This window comes from Suricata suricatta, chromosome 6 (genome assembly GCF_006229205.1).
Source record: "Suricata suricatta isolate VVHF042 chromosome 6, meerkat_22Aug2017_6uvM2_HiC, whole genome shotgun sequence".
Lineage (NCBI taxonomy): Eukaryota > Metazoa > Chordata > Mammalia > Carnivora > Herpestidae > Suricata > Suricata suricatta.
This window is the reverse complement of record NC_043705.1, coordinates 57,154,556-57,172,312: the sequence shown is the minus strand read 5'-3', so window position 1 is coordinate 57,172,312 and position 17,757 is coordinate 57,154,556. Positions and strand designations below refer to the sequence as shown.

Below are 17,757 nucleotides of genomic sequence, written 5' to 3'. Positions count from 1 at the left end.
CACTTATTTTGATATCCTTTTCTTGGGCTTATTCTGCAGTTCAAGAGATTTTCTTTTTTTAATCAAAAAATGCTTAAATGACATCTGCTAAATAGGGAGTCTTTGCAATACATTCCTTGTTCTACATAATTTGATCCTAAAACCTGCGGATCCCACTAATTGTAAATTCTCTAAATTGTAATTAAAAACAAAAACTAGGGGTGCCTGGGTGGCTCAGTCAGTTAAGCATCCTGTCCTTGGTTTTACAGAATTTCATTTTAATTTATATATTTACTTTTAAAAAATAAATCTCCATGCATATATTTTTTAGTGATTACACTACAGATATTTCATACCAAACTTCTTGCAATCTACTTTGAATTTTTTATCACTTAAAATGTAGAAACCTTACTACCATATAGGTCTTTTTACTATCCTCCCATTAGGATGTACTTCTCAAAATTAGATCTATATATGTTGAATATCCTGTAAATGGGATAATTTTTTTATTTTAGTAGTTATACATATTTTAGCAGACTTATAAGGGGGAGAAATAATCCTTTCTATTTATTAAATATTACCATTTCCATTGTTTTTCCTTCTTTCATGGCATTCCAGGGTTCCCTTTTCTATCATTTCCCATCCCTATAAATTTTCTTTAGCAATTCTTTTACAGAAGTTCTGGTAGTGAGTTATCCTAGTTTTACTTTTTCTGAAAATGTCTTTATTTCACTTTGATTCCTGAAGGATATATTTACTAGTTAAAGGATCCTGGGTTGATCCTGGTCTTTGCTTTGCTTTTTTATTTTTTATTAAAAAATTTTTTTAATGTTTTATGTATTTTTGAGAGAGAGAGACCACATGAGCAGGGGAGGGTCAGAGAGAGAAGGAGACACAGAATCTGAAGACAGGCTCCAGGCTCTGAGCTAGCTGTCAGCACAGAACCTGACATGAGGCTCGAACTCACGAACTGTGAGATCATGACCTGAGCTGAAACCAGATGCTCAACCGACTGAGCCACCCAGGCGTCCCTGCTTTTCTTTTTTAAAGCAGTTTACAAGTAATGTTCCACTTTCTCTGGTTTCTGGTGAGAAATTCAACATAATTCAAATCTTTCTTCTCCAAAAAGTGCACAATGTCCTTTTCCTCTGGCTCTTTTCAAGATCTTTATGTTTACTTCAGTTTGCTTATGATGTACCTGGGTGTGGTTTTTGTTTTTAACTTTTTAGTATTTACTATGCCAGTAGAACTGCTGTAAATATAATTTTATGTAAATGTTTATAAATTTATGTCTTTAATCACATTTTAGAAGTTCTCATTCATCCATTTTTCAAATGTTTATTTATTTTTGATGGGGGAGGGAGGGGAAGAGAGAGAAGGAGTAAGAATCCCAAGCAGGCTCCACAGTGTCAGCACAGAGCCTGATGTTAGGCTCAAACTCATGAATCATGAGATCATGACCTGAGCCAAAACCAAAAGTCAGATGCTTAACCAACTGAGCCACCCAGGCACCCAGCCATTATTTCCTCAAACGTTTTTTTCTTCCAATCTTTCTCCTCTTCTTTTGCAACTCCTATGACATGAATATTAGACCTTTTGATATTTTCTCATAAGTCCTCAGAGCTTTTCCTTTTTTTTTTTTTTTCCACTTTTTTCTGTTTGTTATTTAGGCTGGATAATTTCTACTGATGTATCTTTAAATTTGTTGACTCTTCCCTTGGTTGTCTCTATTCTATTAAAACCCGCTAGTAAATTTTTTGTTAGTTGTATTTTTCACTTATAAAATTTCAATTTGGTTATTTTTATAGCTTCTCTTTCTTTGGTGAAGACTTTTGCCTGTCCATTCATTTCACTAGTGTTTGCCCTTGCTTTGTGGAGCATAATTAAAATACATGTTGAGTCTTTTTCTGATAATTCCCAAATCTTACTAACCCCATAATTGACTTTTGTTCATTGTCTTTTCCCTTTAGAGTTGTTTAGATCTCTGTAATGTTGAGTAATTTTGGATTATTTTCTACATATTTTGAAAGTTATGAAACTTTCAGTCCTATTCAAGTCTTCAAAAGAATGTTTTTGTTTTGGTTTGGTTTGATTTAGCTTCCAGCCCATCCTTTTAGTTCAGACCACATATCCTGGACAGATTTATGTGAGTTGTGGTTCCCGTGATAATTTAGTTTTAGTAACATTATAGTGCAGTTCTAATCTGCCCTGATTGTGCTCCACCCAGTGGCCAGTCTGAAACCTGCATCCAGGCATACCTCATCATATTGCACTTCACAGATAATTGGGAGGGGGTTTTTTGGGTTTTTTACACATTGAAGGTTTGTGGCAACCCTGTGTCAGGCAAGTCTATCAGTGCCATTTTTTCCAACAGCATTTGCTTATTATGGTTTACTGAATATTTTAAGCCTACTGTTGAGACCTACTGCTCAAAAAAATATTTCTTTCAAAATATGACTGATCATTGACAATGCCTCTGGTCACCCAAGAGTTCTAATAGAGATGCACAATGAGATTAATGTTACTCTCATGTCTACTAATACTGTATCCATTCTGCAGCCCATAGATTAAGGAGTCATTTCAATTTTCAAGTCTTACTTAAGAAATACATTTGTGGGGCACCTGGGGCTGAGTCAGTTGAGCATCTGACTCTTGATCTTGACTCAGGTCATGATTCCAAGGTCATGGGATTGACCCCTGCACTGGGCTCTGTGCTGAGCCGTGGAGCCCCCTTAAGATTCTTCTCTCCCTCTACCCCTCATCCCTGCTCACACACACATACTCTTTCTCAAAGAAAAAGAAAGAAATACATTTTGTAAGGCTATAGCTTCCTATTGATTCCTGTGATGGATCTGGGCAGTCATCTGAAAACCTTCTGGAAAGGATTTACCAGTGTAGATGCCATTATGAACATTTGTGATTCATGAGAAAAGGTCAGAGTATCAACATTAACAAGTTTGGAAGAAGTTGATTCCAGCCCTTACGGATGACTTTGAGGGGTTCAAGGCTTCAGTGTGGGATGTAACTACAGATGTGATGCAGATAGCAAGAGAATGAGAATTAGAAGTGGAGCTGAAGATGCAACTTGATGTAACTTGAACAGATGAGAACTTGCTTCTTATGGATGAGCAAAGAAAGTGGTTCCTTGAGATGGAATCTACTCGTGCTGAAGATGCTGTGAAGATTATTGAAATGACACCAAAGATTTAGAATATTACATAAACTTAGTTGATAACAACCCTCTAACCAGCAAAAAGATTATGATGTACTGAGAGTTCAGATGATGATTAGCATTTTTTAGCAATAAAGTATTTTAAAATTAAGGTCTGTAAATTGTTTTTTAGACATAATCCTATCACTGCTTAGTAGAAAATAGTATAGTATAAACATAACTTTTATATGCACTGGGAAGCCAAAAAATTCAAATTTGACTTGCTTTATGCCACAGTATCTCTGAGTTAATTCCTGTAGTGATACACAGGGTAGTTTGGTATTTAAAACACTTGCTCAGCTGCTTCTAGTCAGTTTCCTACATGCATAGTTTGGGACTGATCCCAGGATTTTATACACAAATTTGTAGGTTCACTTCCTATGATCTTCACCCACACTCTGGTCCCAAGATCCTCCTTCTTGGTCTTCTGGTAGAAAGTCCGAGCTTTCTGCCTCCCTTGACCATTTCCAGTATTCCACCCTGCAGTCCGATTGTCTGCCACCACTACAGCAGTGGGTAGAGGGGGGGATGCTGTTTTGCTGTCTCCTGCTTGGTGCAGGGCAAGGTTCCCTTCCACCTCACAGGGTTTACACATGGTGAGGAGGGTGTGTGTGTATAGCTCCCTAGGAATAAAGCAAGTAAATTCAAAAGGCCTCTCTCACAGCCCCTACTTGGCATAGGTGCCAGCTTGCAGTTTCTGTTTTCCTATTACGTGTCTATAATGATTCCTTTTTATTTGTTGCTTGGGATTTGTGTAGCTTCTTAAATCTGTGGAGTAATGTCTTTCATCAGCTTTGAAAAGTTTCTATTTAAAAATACTTGTTGAGGGGCACCTAGGTGGCTCAATAGGTTCAGTGTCCAACTTCGGCTCAGGTCATGATCTTACAGCTCATTGGTTTGAGCTCCACATCAGGCTTTTGCTAACAGTTCAAAGCCTAGAGCCTGCTTCAGATTCTCTCTCTCTCTCTCTCTGCCCCTCCCCTACTTTGCTTGCCCTCTCTCTTAAAAATAAACATTAACCATTTTTCTTAATATTTGTTGTGTCCTATTCTTCTGTCTCCTGCAGCTAATTAAGCATTTCTCACTACCTGCGGTAAAGGTCTGTTTCTTTCCATCTTTCCAGGCTGCACTTTGGAGAATTTCTCCTGATTCATAAATTTTCCCCAGTGGCTGTATTCTATCCTACCATTAGACCTACTTAATTAGAACTTTAGAGTTTTTATGTATTCTTGCAGCATGTGTATTCAATGTTTTCCCAAATTAGTTCCATCACTTTTTATGGTGTCCCATTCCCTACAGGTACCTCACACCTATTTTTTAAACACAGGAAAGAAAACTCTAATACCTATCTAAAGGAGGTTTTCATTATTTCTACTAGTTCTTGGCTCTGTAGTCATTTCCTTACATGACTATTTATATTTTAACTGTTAGTAAATGTTACATTTGAAAATTAATTTGAGGCATGCAGTGAAGTTACTTTTCTATGGAAAAGATTTACATTTTTATTCCAACTGGAGTATGGAACACCTTAAAGCAAGTTAAATACTTAAGATTTCGGATGATGTAGGCAATTCTTATTCTGGCTACCGTTTTATAATATTTATACTTCTGGTTTATCCTCATCCAAAGGGTAAAGTCCTTTGGGGTTGGAAGGGTGTGTCTCAGCCTTGTGGGGAAGTTCCCATTAGGTTCATGATTCTGATTAGATTCACAACCTTGTGTGGGGTCTTGAACTTTGATATCTACCCCCCTCATCCCATAAGGTTGTCTCAATAGGACCCCATGCCCACTTCTATTTTTCTCTTTTCTTTTGAACATTGCTTTCTTAGTATCTTGATGCTTTCAGACTTTTGTATTTTAATCACCTTTGGTTTTCAGCAGAAGCATGGATCTAAGTATCCCAGCATGCAATTCCCAGAAACAGGAAGTTTCCCACATCTGCATCTTTGTTCCTAATATGGCCAAACCCTACTCTTTCTATTGGTATTCTCTGCACGTAGCACATCCTACTTGAGGCATATAATCCATAAGTGTTGCTAGGAAATATGCTTTATTCTTTCAGTAATCACTTTTAGCAATTTTTGTATATACCTACTCAAAAATAGAAGTATCTTATATTAGTTATCCAATAGTATTTGCTGCACATAACAAATTACCAGAAAAGTTTATAATCTTAGGGTTTCTGAAACTCAGGAATCTGAGAATGGTTGTTTGGTGGTTCTCATGAGGTTGCAACCTTTTGGCTGTGGCTGCAATTTGAAGGCTTGACTGCGGTTATAGGATCCATTTACACTAATGTGGCGGTTGGCTTCAGTTCCTTGCCAAATGAGCCTCCTCATGGAACTGTGCATGCCTGGCACCTGGCTTCCCCAAGAGTGAGTGATCTAACAGAGAGACAGGGAGGGAGGGACAGAGGCAAGAAGAAAGAATAGGAAGAAAGGGATGAAAGGAAGATAGATAGTGGGAAGAAATGTACCAAAGATGGAAGGGATAGTTTTTTACAACATAGTTTTAGAAATACCATCCCAACCCTTTTGCCATAGTCTATTGGTCACGAAAACCAACGTTATGTGGGAGGGACTACACAAGGGTATGAATATCAGGAGGTAGGGATCAGCGGGGGTTATCTTGGGAGGTTGGAAAGCACTGTATTTTACCAAAAGAAAAAGAAAACTTTATTATATTCACAGGTTCATAATAAAGCATTTGAGTTAACCCACTTCTTCTTTGTATAAAGCATGAAAATATGGTTGTAATTTTAACAGTGCAGATGCACAAAATATTTCCTAAATGGTGTTAAACATTAAATTGTTTCAAGCTAAAGCCAAAAGAAAGAATAAAAGATTTAAAACTATAAAAATATTATGTGAAAAGAAAATGTCAATTATATGGTAAAAGATAAATTTAGATGGCAAGGCTTGTGTCTTAGGGGGAAAAAGGGTTTGAAATATAGCTCAAATAAAAAATAACCTTCCAAGTGTTTTAGTAATAAAAAACTTGTTATGAGAAAAATAGTCCTCCTACTGAAACATATGGTCATAATTCCAGTAACAGAATTTTTTGTCTTTCTGCAATTAGTAAGTTTTTATCAATCATTTGAGAAGGAATGAAACCTTTAAAAATTCTAAATATGAACCTCATAACTCAAAGAAATTGAGGAAGTGAATGTGTTCTTCAGTATGAACACCATGCTACATTTTTGTACAAAAAATGAGAAGAGGAAAAAATAAATGTATCTATTTGTATTTGCTGCTACTACACCTAAACCATGGGACGATACATACGGAATAAAAATGATTATTTGTTGAGATTGAAAGATAGGAAGAACAAGGTAGACACATACAAGGTGGAAGGTAAAATTTACACTGATAGGTTTCTTTTTTAATGTTTTTCTTTTTGACAAAGAGAGAGAGTGAGAGAGTGAGAAGGAGGGGGAGGGACAGAGAGAGAGGGAGATGCAGGATCCAAAACAGGCTCCAGGCTCTAAGCTGTCAGCACAGAGCCCTACACGGGGCTCCAACCCATGAACTTCAAGATCATGACCAGACGTGAAGTCAGACGCTTAACCAACTGAGCCACCCAGGCGCCCCTACAGCGATGTTTTTTTTTTTTAATATTATTCTAGTTTTTGGATCATATATTTACACACATACATAACATAAATTAAGTTTTTTTATATTATTTTGGTTTTGGATCATGTGTGTGTAAATATATGTGTGCATATATATTTTGCACATAACAAATTATATATGAAACATTTTTTAATTTTTCAATGTTTATTTAGTTTGGGAGGAGAATGAATGGGGGAGGGACAGCACAGGGGAGAGAGAAAGAATCCCAAGCAGGCTCTGCACTGACAGCACAGGGCCTAACACAAGGCTTGAACTCATGAACCATGAGATCATGACCTGAGCCAAAATCAAAAGTCAGACACTCAGCCAACTGAGCCATCCTGGCACTCCTGAAACAATTTTTGTAAATCACAAAGAAAAAGAAATTAAAACCTAAGATGAGTTTGTAGGTTTCTGGTTTATTTTAGGATATTTTCTTTTAAAATGAGTCAAGTTATCAAAGTTATGCTTGCTACTAAAAAAAGTGCTGTTCTTATTAAACAATATTTGAATCTAGGCTGTTATAAATTTAGGCAGTTGAGACACCATAGTCAGGCTACTGCTTTTATGATTAAATCATAAGGTGAGATATTCATACAAGAGAAGGTTTAGTCTTTGTATGTATTACCTATTTTTCAGATATTTATCTCTTACCTAGCCAAGTTTAATGCCCACTATCTAACCACCTTCTCCTTATTGGTACAGCTATCCTCCTGGGATGTTTTCCAACCATGTAGTCACGATTCATGTCTCTATTATAGCAATTACCTTTATTTTATTAATTATCTGCTTCACATATTCAGCTTCTTTAGGTTCAGAACTACTTTATTCATATGTCAACCAGTGAAGCCTAGTAAAGTGCTCTGCATATAGCAAGTATATAGACACATAAAGTTTGTTTGGTGGCTACACAGAACAAGTGGACTAGATTTTAGTTCATATTTCAAAATTCAGAGGAAAAGAGCAGTACTAAAAGGCCTAAGACCAAAAATAAATCAGTGTAGACTGAATACAAAGAACCATTCTATTTTTTCACATTTAAAAAATTAAAATTTCAAAATAAGTACCAATGTGAAGAACATGACCAAATAAGTAACAATGGCATTCAGAAACATACTGTACAGCTACAAAGAACACTTTGAAATGTGCCTCCAAATGCACATTATTCCAATTTTTATTAAATGTAGAGACTTTATGAAAACAAATCCAAAGCCATCCTATATCATGGGATGCACCCTTATTTTTAAGTAATTTCAGACTGTACAACTACTCATACTGCAAAATAAACACACACTATACAGAGAAAATGAGTTTGATATGCAACTGTTTTTATGTTATACCATTTCAAAAAATTTCACAGGTTACCTTGTGTCACCTTTTTATTTAATAGTTGCAACATTTTTCATTGCTTATCAAGTAGGTACTTCCAGGAGACTGATAATCTTCATAGGGTGTCTTTGGCTAGTACTACAGATGTGATTCAGTACGAACCATATGACTAGTGGAGTAAAATTCTCCGTCTCTCCTAGCCTGAGACTCAGATCCTGAGTTATAACCATAACTTGGTCTTCAAGTTGAGATGGTTCATAAGTATTTTTCTTACATCAGGGTAATTTAGTGTAGTTTCTTTTTCCTGAAATATACAATGAGTGTTTTTGATACAAAAACATATACCACATAAGAATAAAAAACCAAAATAATGATTATATTTTGTATAATATGAAGGATAGGACTAACTGAAATATCCCCTTTACTTTTTTTTTTAACACAAAGTACTTTTTACAATTTTGATGTTTGAAGAGGAAAGTTCTGTAACAGTTTCAAATACATAGAATTAATTTAGATTAATATCCTGTTATAAAAAATAACTACCATATAAAGAATATAAAATATGCCAAAGTAATTAGTTCATTAAAATGTATATTTAATACATTGGTGTCAATGAAAATATGCAGACTTGCCAAGAAAGTTCTAAGGTTTAAAGGAGAAGTTAAAAAAACCTGTTTCAGGCTTCATTTATTGCTACATAATGACTACTTCAAGGGTCATATGGCCTGTTGTCAATCACTCAGAAGTGGTAAAACAGTGGGGTATATTTTGGAAGGAAAGGAGAAAAAATAATGCACTGTAATACAAAAATATTACCTATTTATAAATTATTAAAGACTTATAAAACACATAATCACATGTTCTTGCTATAAAAACAATGTATTTAAATATAGAAGCACAAAATTCTGAAGCACCCACAATTATTTTAAGAATACCCATTTAATCAAGAAGAAAACCATATATATATATATATATATATATATATATATAATAAGTTGAGAAGAAAAAAGGCTTCAATTCTGATTTTAATCCAAATAATCAGAGTTTATCTAATCATGGAGGTAGGTCTCCACTCCAATTATACAAATAAGTTATTTGTCTTGTTCAAAGAATTATAAGACTAAGATCTGGAAACTGTGCCATTGCAATTCATTTTTAATAGACGTTAGACGCCAGCAATGTAACTGGCATATGTAACAGCTATTTCACTCATAAGGTTACATCTGAAAAGAGCCTACATTAAAATCAATCTTGGCATAAAGAGGTATACGTAAGTGCAGATACTTTGGCTTTGCATTTAAATAACACAGTAAATGCTACAAATTTATTAAAGACAGAAGAAATCCTTGTTTTTATAGAACTTGTATTAAGTCAAAGCTTCAAAAACTGTGGGTGTCTTAAATTTTTAGAGATTTAAATATTGTGCTAATGATTTAAAAAGATCATTTCCTACCTAAAAAGCAAAACTTACGTGTTTCAAACAGAAAATCTTTACTTTTAGTGTCTCTGGCATTTCAGCTTTAGTGTATTTAGTTTTAACAAATCAGTTTGCAATATATAATGTGAACCATATCTTTCACTAAAAAAGATTTTCTATAATGAAAAATACTAATTCTATTTCTAATGGTAAACTCGTAGAGTTGGGGGTCCCACCATGGATTACAGGGATTAGAGCACTATCAAGATCATTTAAATAATGCTGGGGAAGAAGTCGGCCATCAGATCCTGCCTGAAATTCAACCTGGAAAAAAAGAAAATCTTGATAAGTCAACCCTAGAAAGCAAGCAATCTTGCTTAACTCAGCAGATGAATATAAACTATTATAAAATATCTCAGTTTAAGCATGTTAAGAAAATACTTGATAACTACTTCATAAGATAATGTTTCACATCTCCTATATATTCGTTTTTCTGCTACATAGTGTCTTTTCCACAGATATCAGGAAAATTGTTTAAATACTAGTACTTCATACTTTAGGTTTCTTCTCAATGCACACATAAACACACTAAAGAACTAAGGTTTTAAATAATTATCAACAGGACTTAAATAAAAACCTATGGTATTAAAAAACCTACTTAAAAGTATTTTAAATTTGTTGTTGCAAAAATATTTAATATTTGAATTTAATGTTACTGGTGAAAATTGCATTTTAATACACTTGACTAAAAAAATTAACAGGGTTACTGAAACAAATAATTACCAGATGTTTACTTGAAAAAGGAACTTTTAACAGTGAAATCAAAATTGAAGTTCTTTCCAAAAGAACTATGAGTACAACACATCCTGACTGAAGAGAAGCAATCCCTCAGTATATGAACTCATTAATGTTTAGATGAACCATTCTAGTGAAGAACTTGCTTTGAAACATTATATTGGATGTTGGCAACAAATGCACATTAAAATAATACTGGAGTATCATCTTTTATCTATTAAATTGGTAAAATTCAAAAGTTTGATTATAAACTGCTTTGATAAAGATTTGGGGGAAAGAACTCTCACACAAATTGTGGTAGGAACCTCTATTTGAGACAATATGGTAATATCTAATAAGTACAAACTTACACCTGGCAATTATACTGCTAAAAATGTTTGTTATATACGCATACTTATGCAGAAGCAAAATATTATGGATAACCTAAATGTTAATCAGTACATAAAAACTAGTTAAATAAATAATGCTACATTTATATAAGCAATGACTACTATGCAACTGCTAAAAAGAATAATGAAATATCTCTAAAACATAAGATCTTAAAGATGGTTAAAAAACAAAAGAGGAAATAAAAAGGATTTATATACTTATTTGCTTGTACATGCAAAAAATCATAAAGGCTTCATAGAAATGGGTAACACTAACTGCATGACCAGGAATGAAGGATGAAGAAGAGTGTGGAGATAAACTACAGGGTTGGGAGTCAAGAGTAGAAAGCAGATCTTTCCAAGGCTATTGTCTTACACAACTCTACTGGGAACCATTTACATTATAGCCTGGAGTTAATATCTCTAGGGGCTACACATTACATAGACTACAACATGAATACTGTTCTCTGGAAATGTTTGAAAAGATGGGCCTATTTTACATGCACTTGTGAGACAACAGAATATATATATATCGTCCTCTGCCCCTGGTTTCTGGAACAGGGCTCCAGACACCCCAGTAATTTCTTTTTATTATTATTATTTTATTTATTTGTTTTGTGAGGTAGAGAGGCAAGGTGGGGAGGGACAGAGAGAGCAAGAGAGAAAGAATCCCAAGCAGGCTCCATGCTCTTAGTGTTGAGCCCAAGGCAGGACTCAATCCCACTGTGAGATCATGACCTGAGCCAAGATCAAGAGTCAAAAATTTAACCAACTGAGCCACTCAGGCACTTCTACCCTTGTAATTTCTTAAGTGGTGAGAACACTGTATCTCTTGTTCTCATATTTGTATTTCACTGTCCATTACCCAGGGCTTTATTCTAAAACCCTTAAATATTCCTAAGTGATAAGAGCACTACGAGTATCTTCTACTCTAATGAAGTGCTCTGGGTGGGTTCCTGAATGACGACTAGTCACCAGAAAGACCAAGCCATAAATAGAAGGTGTAATTTTTCAGCTCTACCCTTAATCTTCCAGAGAGGGGAGACGGGCTAAAAGTGGTATTAATATCTGATCATGCCAACATAAGAAGGCCTCCATAAAATCTCAATAGTGGGGGGTTTAGAGAACTTTAGACTGGCTAGTACAGCCACACTAGGAGGGTGACATACCCCAAATCCACGGAGACAGATGTGCCTATGCTCGAGAACCTCCCAGACCTCTGTGTATATATCCTTTAATAAACTGGTAAACATAAGTGTTTCCCTGAATTTTGTGAGCCACTCTAGGAAATTAATTAAAACCAAAGAGGACGTTGTTAGAATATTTTTAAAATGTTTTTTATTTATTTTTGAGAGACAGAGAGAGGCAGCACGAGCAAGGGGGTCAGAGAGAGAGAGGGAGACACAGAATCAGAAGCAGGCTTCAGGCTCTGAGCTAGCTGTCAGCACAGAGCCTGACACGGGGCTCGAACCCATGAACTGTGAGATCATGACCTGAGCCAAAGCCGAACACTTAACCGACTAAGCCACCCAGGCGCGCCTAGAATTTTTTTTTTTAATGTTTGTTTATTTTTGAGAGAGAGAGAGAGAGAGACAGAGCACAAGCGAGGGAGGGGCAGAGAGACAGGGAAACAGAATTCAAAGCAGGCTCCAGGCTGAGCTGTCAGCACAGAGCCCAATGAGGGGCTTGAACTCACGAACCACGAGATCATGACCTGACCTGAAGTAGGATGCTTAACCGAATGAGCCACCCAGGTGCTCCTACAATTTCTGATCTATAGCTGGTTGGTCAGAAGCAGAACTGATAACCTGGGCTTATAATCAGCATCTGAAAGGGTTTGGGGGAACAGTCTTGTAGGAATGAACCCTTAACCTGTGGGATCTGATGTTGTCTCTGGGTATATAGTGTCAAAATTGAGTTGAATTCTTGGATATCCTGCTGAGTCCAAGAAATGCTTGCGGGGTTGGGGGGCGGGGGGAGTTCTCTACATATTCTGTGACTAGAAGTGTCAGAAATGAAGAACTTTGCGTGAGTAGTAAAGGAGACTCACAGGAAGGAAAGACACATTAGGGTAAAACCAAAGGACAGAAAAGACTACGGTTTTCCTTTATTTCTTTTTAAGATTTTTAGACTTTTATAATTTTAAATCAAGTGAATACAGAATAAAATCACAATTAAAAAAATTTAAAACCTACTTATCAAATAGGACTGCTGTGGTACAGAGGTTAGCAAACTAAGGCCCATGGGCCAATGTGGTCCACCAATTATTTTGTAAACAAAGTTTCACTGGAACAGAGTGAACTCATTAGTTTATATATTGTCTATGGCTGCTTTTGTACTGTAATGGCAGGACTGAATAGTTACTTGTAAAAGACATCAGCCCACAATGCCTAAAATATTTACTATCTGGCCTTTTACATAAAAGTTTGCTGAACACTGTTGTGGAGAGTTAAAGGAGATAATGTATATGAAATGTGTAGTACACATTGATATTCAACAAATTTTAGTTCTCTTCATTTGTCCCAAATAAAAGGTTAAAGAAAAACTTTTAATGATTTAATATATGATATATGATACAGTCACTTCAAAAATACATTACCAAAAAATGCCTCACCATATCAGTGTCAATGGAAACTCTGAGACCAATTTTATTCATCCCATTACTCTTTAGAGTCTTCAGGTGAGGACACAGTGCAGCACTACAAGCCATGGCTATTTCTTTTGCAAACTGATAACGAGTTGCTGAAATAGAGAAATCCTGCTCCTTTAGAAAGTAGAACACCTGAAATGTATTTAATTAGAAAAGAAGCCATGATTAAGATTAAAAGTGGCTTGAAAAATACAACTGCTACTTTTAAATCAACTTTATTAATAAAATTCCAATGTTAGTGCCATGAAATACACAAGTTAAGTGAATTACATATATAGTAAGTAGTAGAAGCTTAAAACCAAAGGTTATGGATTATGGACTTAGCTATTTTAACCTAAAATTAGCCCTTAGCAACAAAAACCCTGTTAATTTAGTTTAGAGAAGGCTACAAATGAGTCCACCCTATAAAATCACCTTCCTGTAAGGATCCTAATGAAGTTGAAAATCATACAAAGAAATAATATTCTATAGTTTCTTGTCCTCTATTGTTTCTATCTATCTTGTACATGCATAAAATCACAAAGAATACCTACAAAATGAGTAACACTGATTGCCTGACCCAGGAGGGAGACTGAGGGAGAGTATGGACATAGACTAAGGGGTTGAGACTCTATAATTTCATATCTTCTTAGTTTAAAAAAAGTTGGAACATGCAAAAATAATTTTCAGTTGTGAATGCTGTCTATAAAATGATATTTATAAAATGTTCTTTTGTAAAATAAGAGAAAAATGAAAATAATATAGTTAAATAACATATTACTAAACAAAGATGGCAATGCTGCCAAAACTTAACTATGAGCTGCAGGGTGTACCACCATACATAGCCTGAAATAATGTTATGGAAATCCAAATATATAGAAGGCAGTCTGGGATAAAAATATGTGTGTGTTTCAAGATGTTAAATAAAAAGTGTTAGTAAACTGCAATGAGAAATCTCCCAAGTTCAAAAAAATTAAAACCACATATAACATACAACCAAACACAACATATAAAGGAAAGGAATCTTCTTTCTCAGTTACCTCAGTGCACTTTACAGTCTTCTCATCAGTTTCAAAATCTGCTTCCAGTTTTATTTTTTCACTTGGAAATCCTTGTAACGATATTCCATCCACTGAACTAATAACACTAACAGAATAAAACATAACATAGTATTATGAGTCCCAAAATGCTTTCTATGAAAGGAGTCATTAGATTTGAATAAGGAGAAAATATGTGAAAACTATAAATTTATAGCAGTAAGATAACTCATTACAAATATTTAAATAATATTTACAAATAACACATTTACCAAGATTTCTTGATTGTGTAGCAAACTATATCTACTCTTTCATATGCCCAATTCAGACCTCAGGCTTAAAATGCCTTAGTCTCCTAACAGAAAAGCTGTCTCATGAATTTCAATAACTCTGTTTTGGAATCCTTCAGCATTAGCTCTCTTTTTCCTTCTTTACTCCAGACCCGTTAGCCAATCTCCAAAAAAGAAAGAAAACGGATAATTGAAAAGAAAGAGTAACTGATATTCTATAAAGCCTCTGATGTATATATTATTAAATTCAGTTGTATTTACAAGTAATCAATATATAACAGAATAAACATTCAAAGGGTATTTTACTTACATCACAAAAATAGGTGCCAAACAACAGAATAAGTATCTTGCCTTTTTCAACCTTGGCATCAAGGTCACATTGCTACAAAGTGCACATTTTATCTCTGTCCCTCTCCCAAAGCAACCACCCTTTAATAATTTATAGCATCCTGGCCAAGAAAATACACACGAGACTGGTTAAGTACATGTTTAAAAAAAAAAAGGTACATTCATTAGAGTACAGGCATTTAAATTAATGGTATAATTCTATATTTACTCATGTTTAATTTTGTTAGCAAAAAATTTTTATCCTTCCCCCTCCATCAAATAAATTATATTTTAATAACAAAAAATCCCTACCCTTTGTTTCCTTTCTCTTCAGAATCTACCCAGCAGATATCCACATATTCTCTGAGGTCTACAGCATCAACTTTCCCACATGTAATTTTAAAGTCGTTTTGTTCTCGTAGAGCTAGTCGCAAGCCGTCCATGGTCTCTGGTGTTATTTGTACCATTAAGCCATCTAAAAGTGAGTTGTTTCACATTCCTTTTATTAAATATCAATTTATAGATCTAATCCATAAAATGTGCTATCAAAATACGTTCTGCACAAGATATAAGTTTTATATTATCTGTCAAATAATTTTAATGATGGTCTACTAAGCAATAAAAATATTTCAAAGGATTCTTTTTTAAACTTTTACATTTTAATGTTTATTTATTTCTTTATTTTGAGAGAAAGAGAGTGAGACTGAGTGGAGGAGGGGCAGAGAGAGAAGGGGATATTGAGAGAATCCCAAGCAGGCTCTGTGCTGTCAGCACATAACTTGATGTAGGGCTCAATCTCACAAACCAAAAGATCATGACCTGAGCCAAAATTAAGAGTTGATGCTTGGAGTGCCTAGGTGGTGCAGTCAGTTAAGCAAGTGACTTCAGCTCAGGTAATGATCTCACAGTTTGGGGGTTTGAGCCCCACGTCAGGCTCTGTGCTGACAGCTCAGAGCCTGGAGCCTGCTTCTGATTCTGTGTCTCCTCCCTCTCTCTCTGACCCTTCCCTGCTCACACTCTGTGTCTCTCTTTCTCAAAATAAATAAACGTTTAAAAAAATTTTTTTAAAGATCTGATGCTTAGCCAACTGAGCCACCTAAGCACCCCCTCTTTTTTTCAAAACAAACAAACGACAAATAATGGTAAGAGTTTTCATTACTATGATGAAACTACTCATGCCAAACTGCCCTTTCATAACAACCAGTCATAAAACTAGACAAAACATATGAGTTAATTATTTTTAGGTAGTGAACAACAGGAAGTGCTACACTGTGATTCCTAGAGGAAAACTCAACAGGTACGCCCACAACTGCCCAGGCTCTGCGCTTCAAGACAATTTCTGCATGGTGACCCATTAAACCCACAATGGCCATACTGGGCTGAGAAGTCAGAAATAAGTTTGGGGAAGCCTGGAATCTGGGGTCAAGACACCGAAGGGGGAGGCACCAGATGACTCTAAGGATCTCTTTGAATCCTTGGACAAGAACTGCAGATACGGTATTTGAGTGAGACTACATGAAGCCTAACAGAGAAAAGCTATTAGGGTTGGAACAGAACAGAAATACTAGAAATCAAAAAATGCTGGGAGATACTGATACTCTGGACCAACCGAAATAGAAAGACCTTCTTAACATCTCATTAACCTGCACTGAGGCAAAAATTAAAAATAAAAAACAAAAACAAACAAAAGAAAAAAAAAAAACAAAGACCCTACAAAATCTGTAGGCAAAACACATTTACAAAAGAGTCCTGCCAGATTGTAAACACCTTAGGAGTTCCACAAATCCATCTGTTAATAAAGTGAAAAATACAGACTATGCAAGCTCAACATGATTTGCCATGAAAATACCTGCTTAAACATAAATAAACCTTCTTCAGAAAAGTTAATAGAATCTAAAGTCTCTAATGCATATTAACAATGACAAGTACATAAACAAAAATTACCAGAGAGAACTACAAGAAAATGTGAACCTCTAAACAACTGAAACAGTGAGATAGATAGCCAAGATGCTGGATTAAACACATACATGTTAAAACATCTATTCTAAAATATATTCAAAGACCTAAAACAAAACATTCAAAGAATGAAAAGCAAATATGGGATAAATGAATAAACATATTTTTAAAAATATTAACAAAGAAATAGAGACTGAAAAAACTCAAAGGGAAATTCTAGAACTGCAAAGTGTAACCTGAAACTGAAACCTCAATGGATAAGCTTAAGGACAGATTGAAGATGGCAAAAAAAAAAAAAGACTCTGAGAACATGAAGAAAGGTCAGTAAAAATTATCCAATCTAAAGAACCCAGAGAAAAATGATTAAAGAAAAATAAACAGAACATCAATGACCCAAGGGATAGTATAAAAGAAATATAAATATACATATGTATATATACAGGTAAAAATATATAGATATCACCCAGGAGAAAAAGATAGGGATATTTAAAAAATAATGGTAAGAAATCCCCAATATTTGATGACAGATATTGACACGTATCCAAGAAGCTCCATAAATGCCAAGCAGGAAAAATACAAAGAAAACCATATTAAGGCACATCAGAGTAAAACCGGTGAAAACCAAAGATAAAAAGGATATCTTGAAAACATACTAAGAAAAGGGCACATTAAATACAGGGAAACAAATCAAAAAATTATGCTGTCTTCTTGTTAGAAGCAATGGAGGCCAAAAGACAAGATGACATCTTTAAAGGAAATAAAAACTTTTGAAGAATTCTACATCTAACAAAAATATCCTTCAACAATG

General features: G+C 35.0%; 1 protein-coding gene and 1 long non-coding RNA gene across 6 annotated transcripts in view; one reads left to right on the top strand and one right to left on the bottom strand.

Moving 5' to 3' along the window:
• The window catches only part of LOC115294558, a 30,006-nt gene that overhangs the window by 525 nt on the left and 11,724 nt on the right, over positions 1 to 17,757 (top strand). The window contains exon 2 of the long non-coding RNA XR_003909957.1: positions 15,328 to 15,474. This is a non-coding gene — a long non-coding RNA (uncharacterized LOC115294558). The remainder of the gene's footprint in view (positions 1 to 15,327; positions 15,475 to 17,757) is intronic.
• Positions 7,201 to 17,757, bottom strand: part of ZFYVE16 (zinc finger FYVE-type containing 16) — a 50,196-nt gene continuing 39,639 nt past the window's right edge. For 3 of the 5 annotated variants that reach the window (XM_029942505.1, XM_029942506.1, XM_029942507.1), the window contains 4 exons: positions 15,306 to 15,468; positions 14,380 to 14,485; positions 13,325 to 13,492; positions 7,201 to 9,871 (listed from right to left, as the gene is read on the bottom strand). In XM_029942505.1, coding sequence (XP_029798365.1) covers positions 9,710 to 9,871; positions 13,325 to 13,492; positions 14,380 to 14,485; positions 15,306 to 15,468 — 599 coding nt within the window. In that variant the 3' untranslated portion in view covers positions 7,201 to 9,709. The remainder of the gene's footprint in view (positions 9,872 to 13,324; positions 13,493 to 14,379; positions 14,486 to 15,305; positions 15,469 to 17,757) is intronic. The other 2 variants (XR_003909956.1, XM_029942508.1) reach the window with 2 other exon arrangements.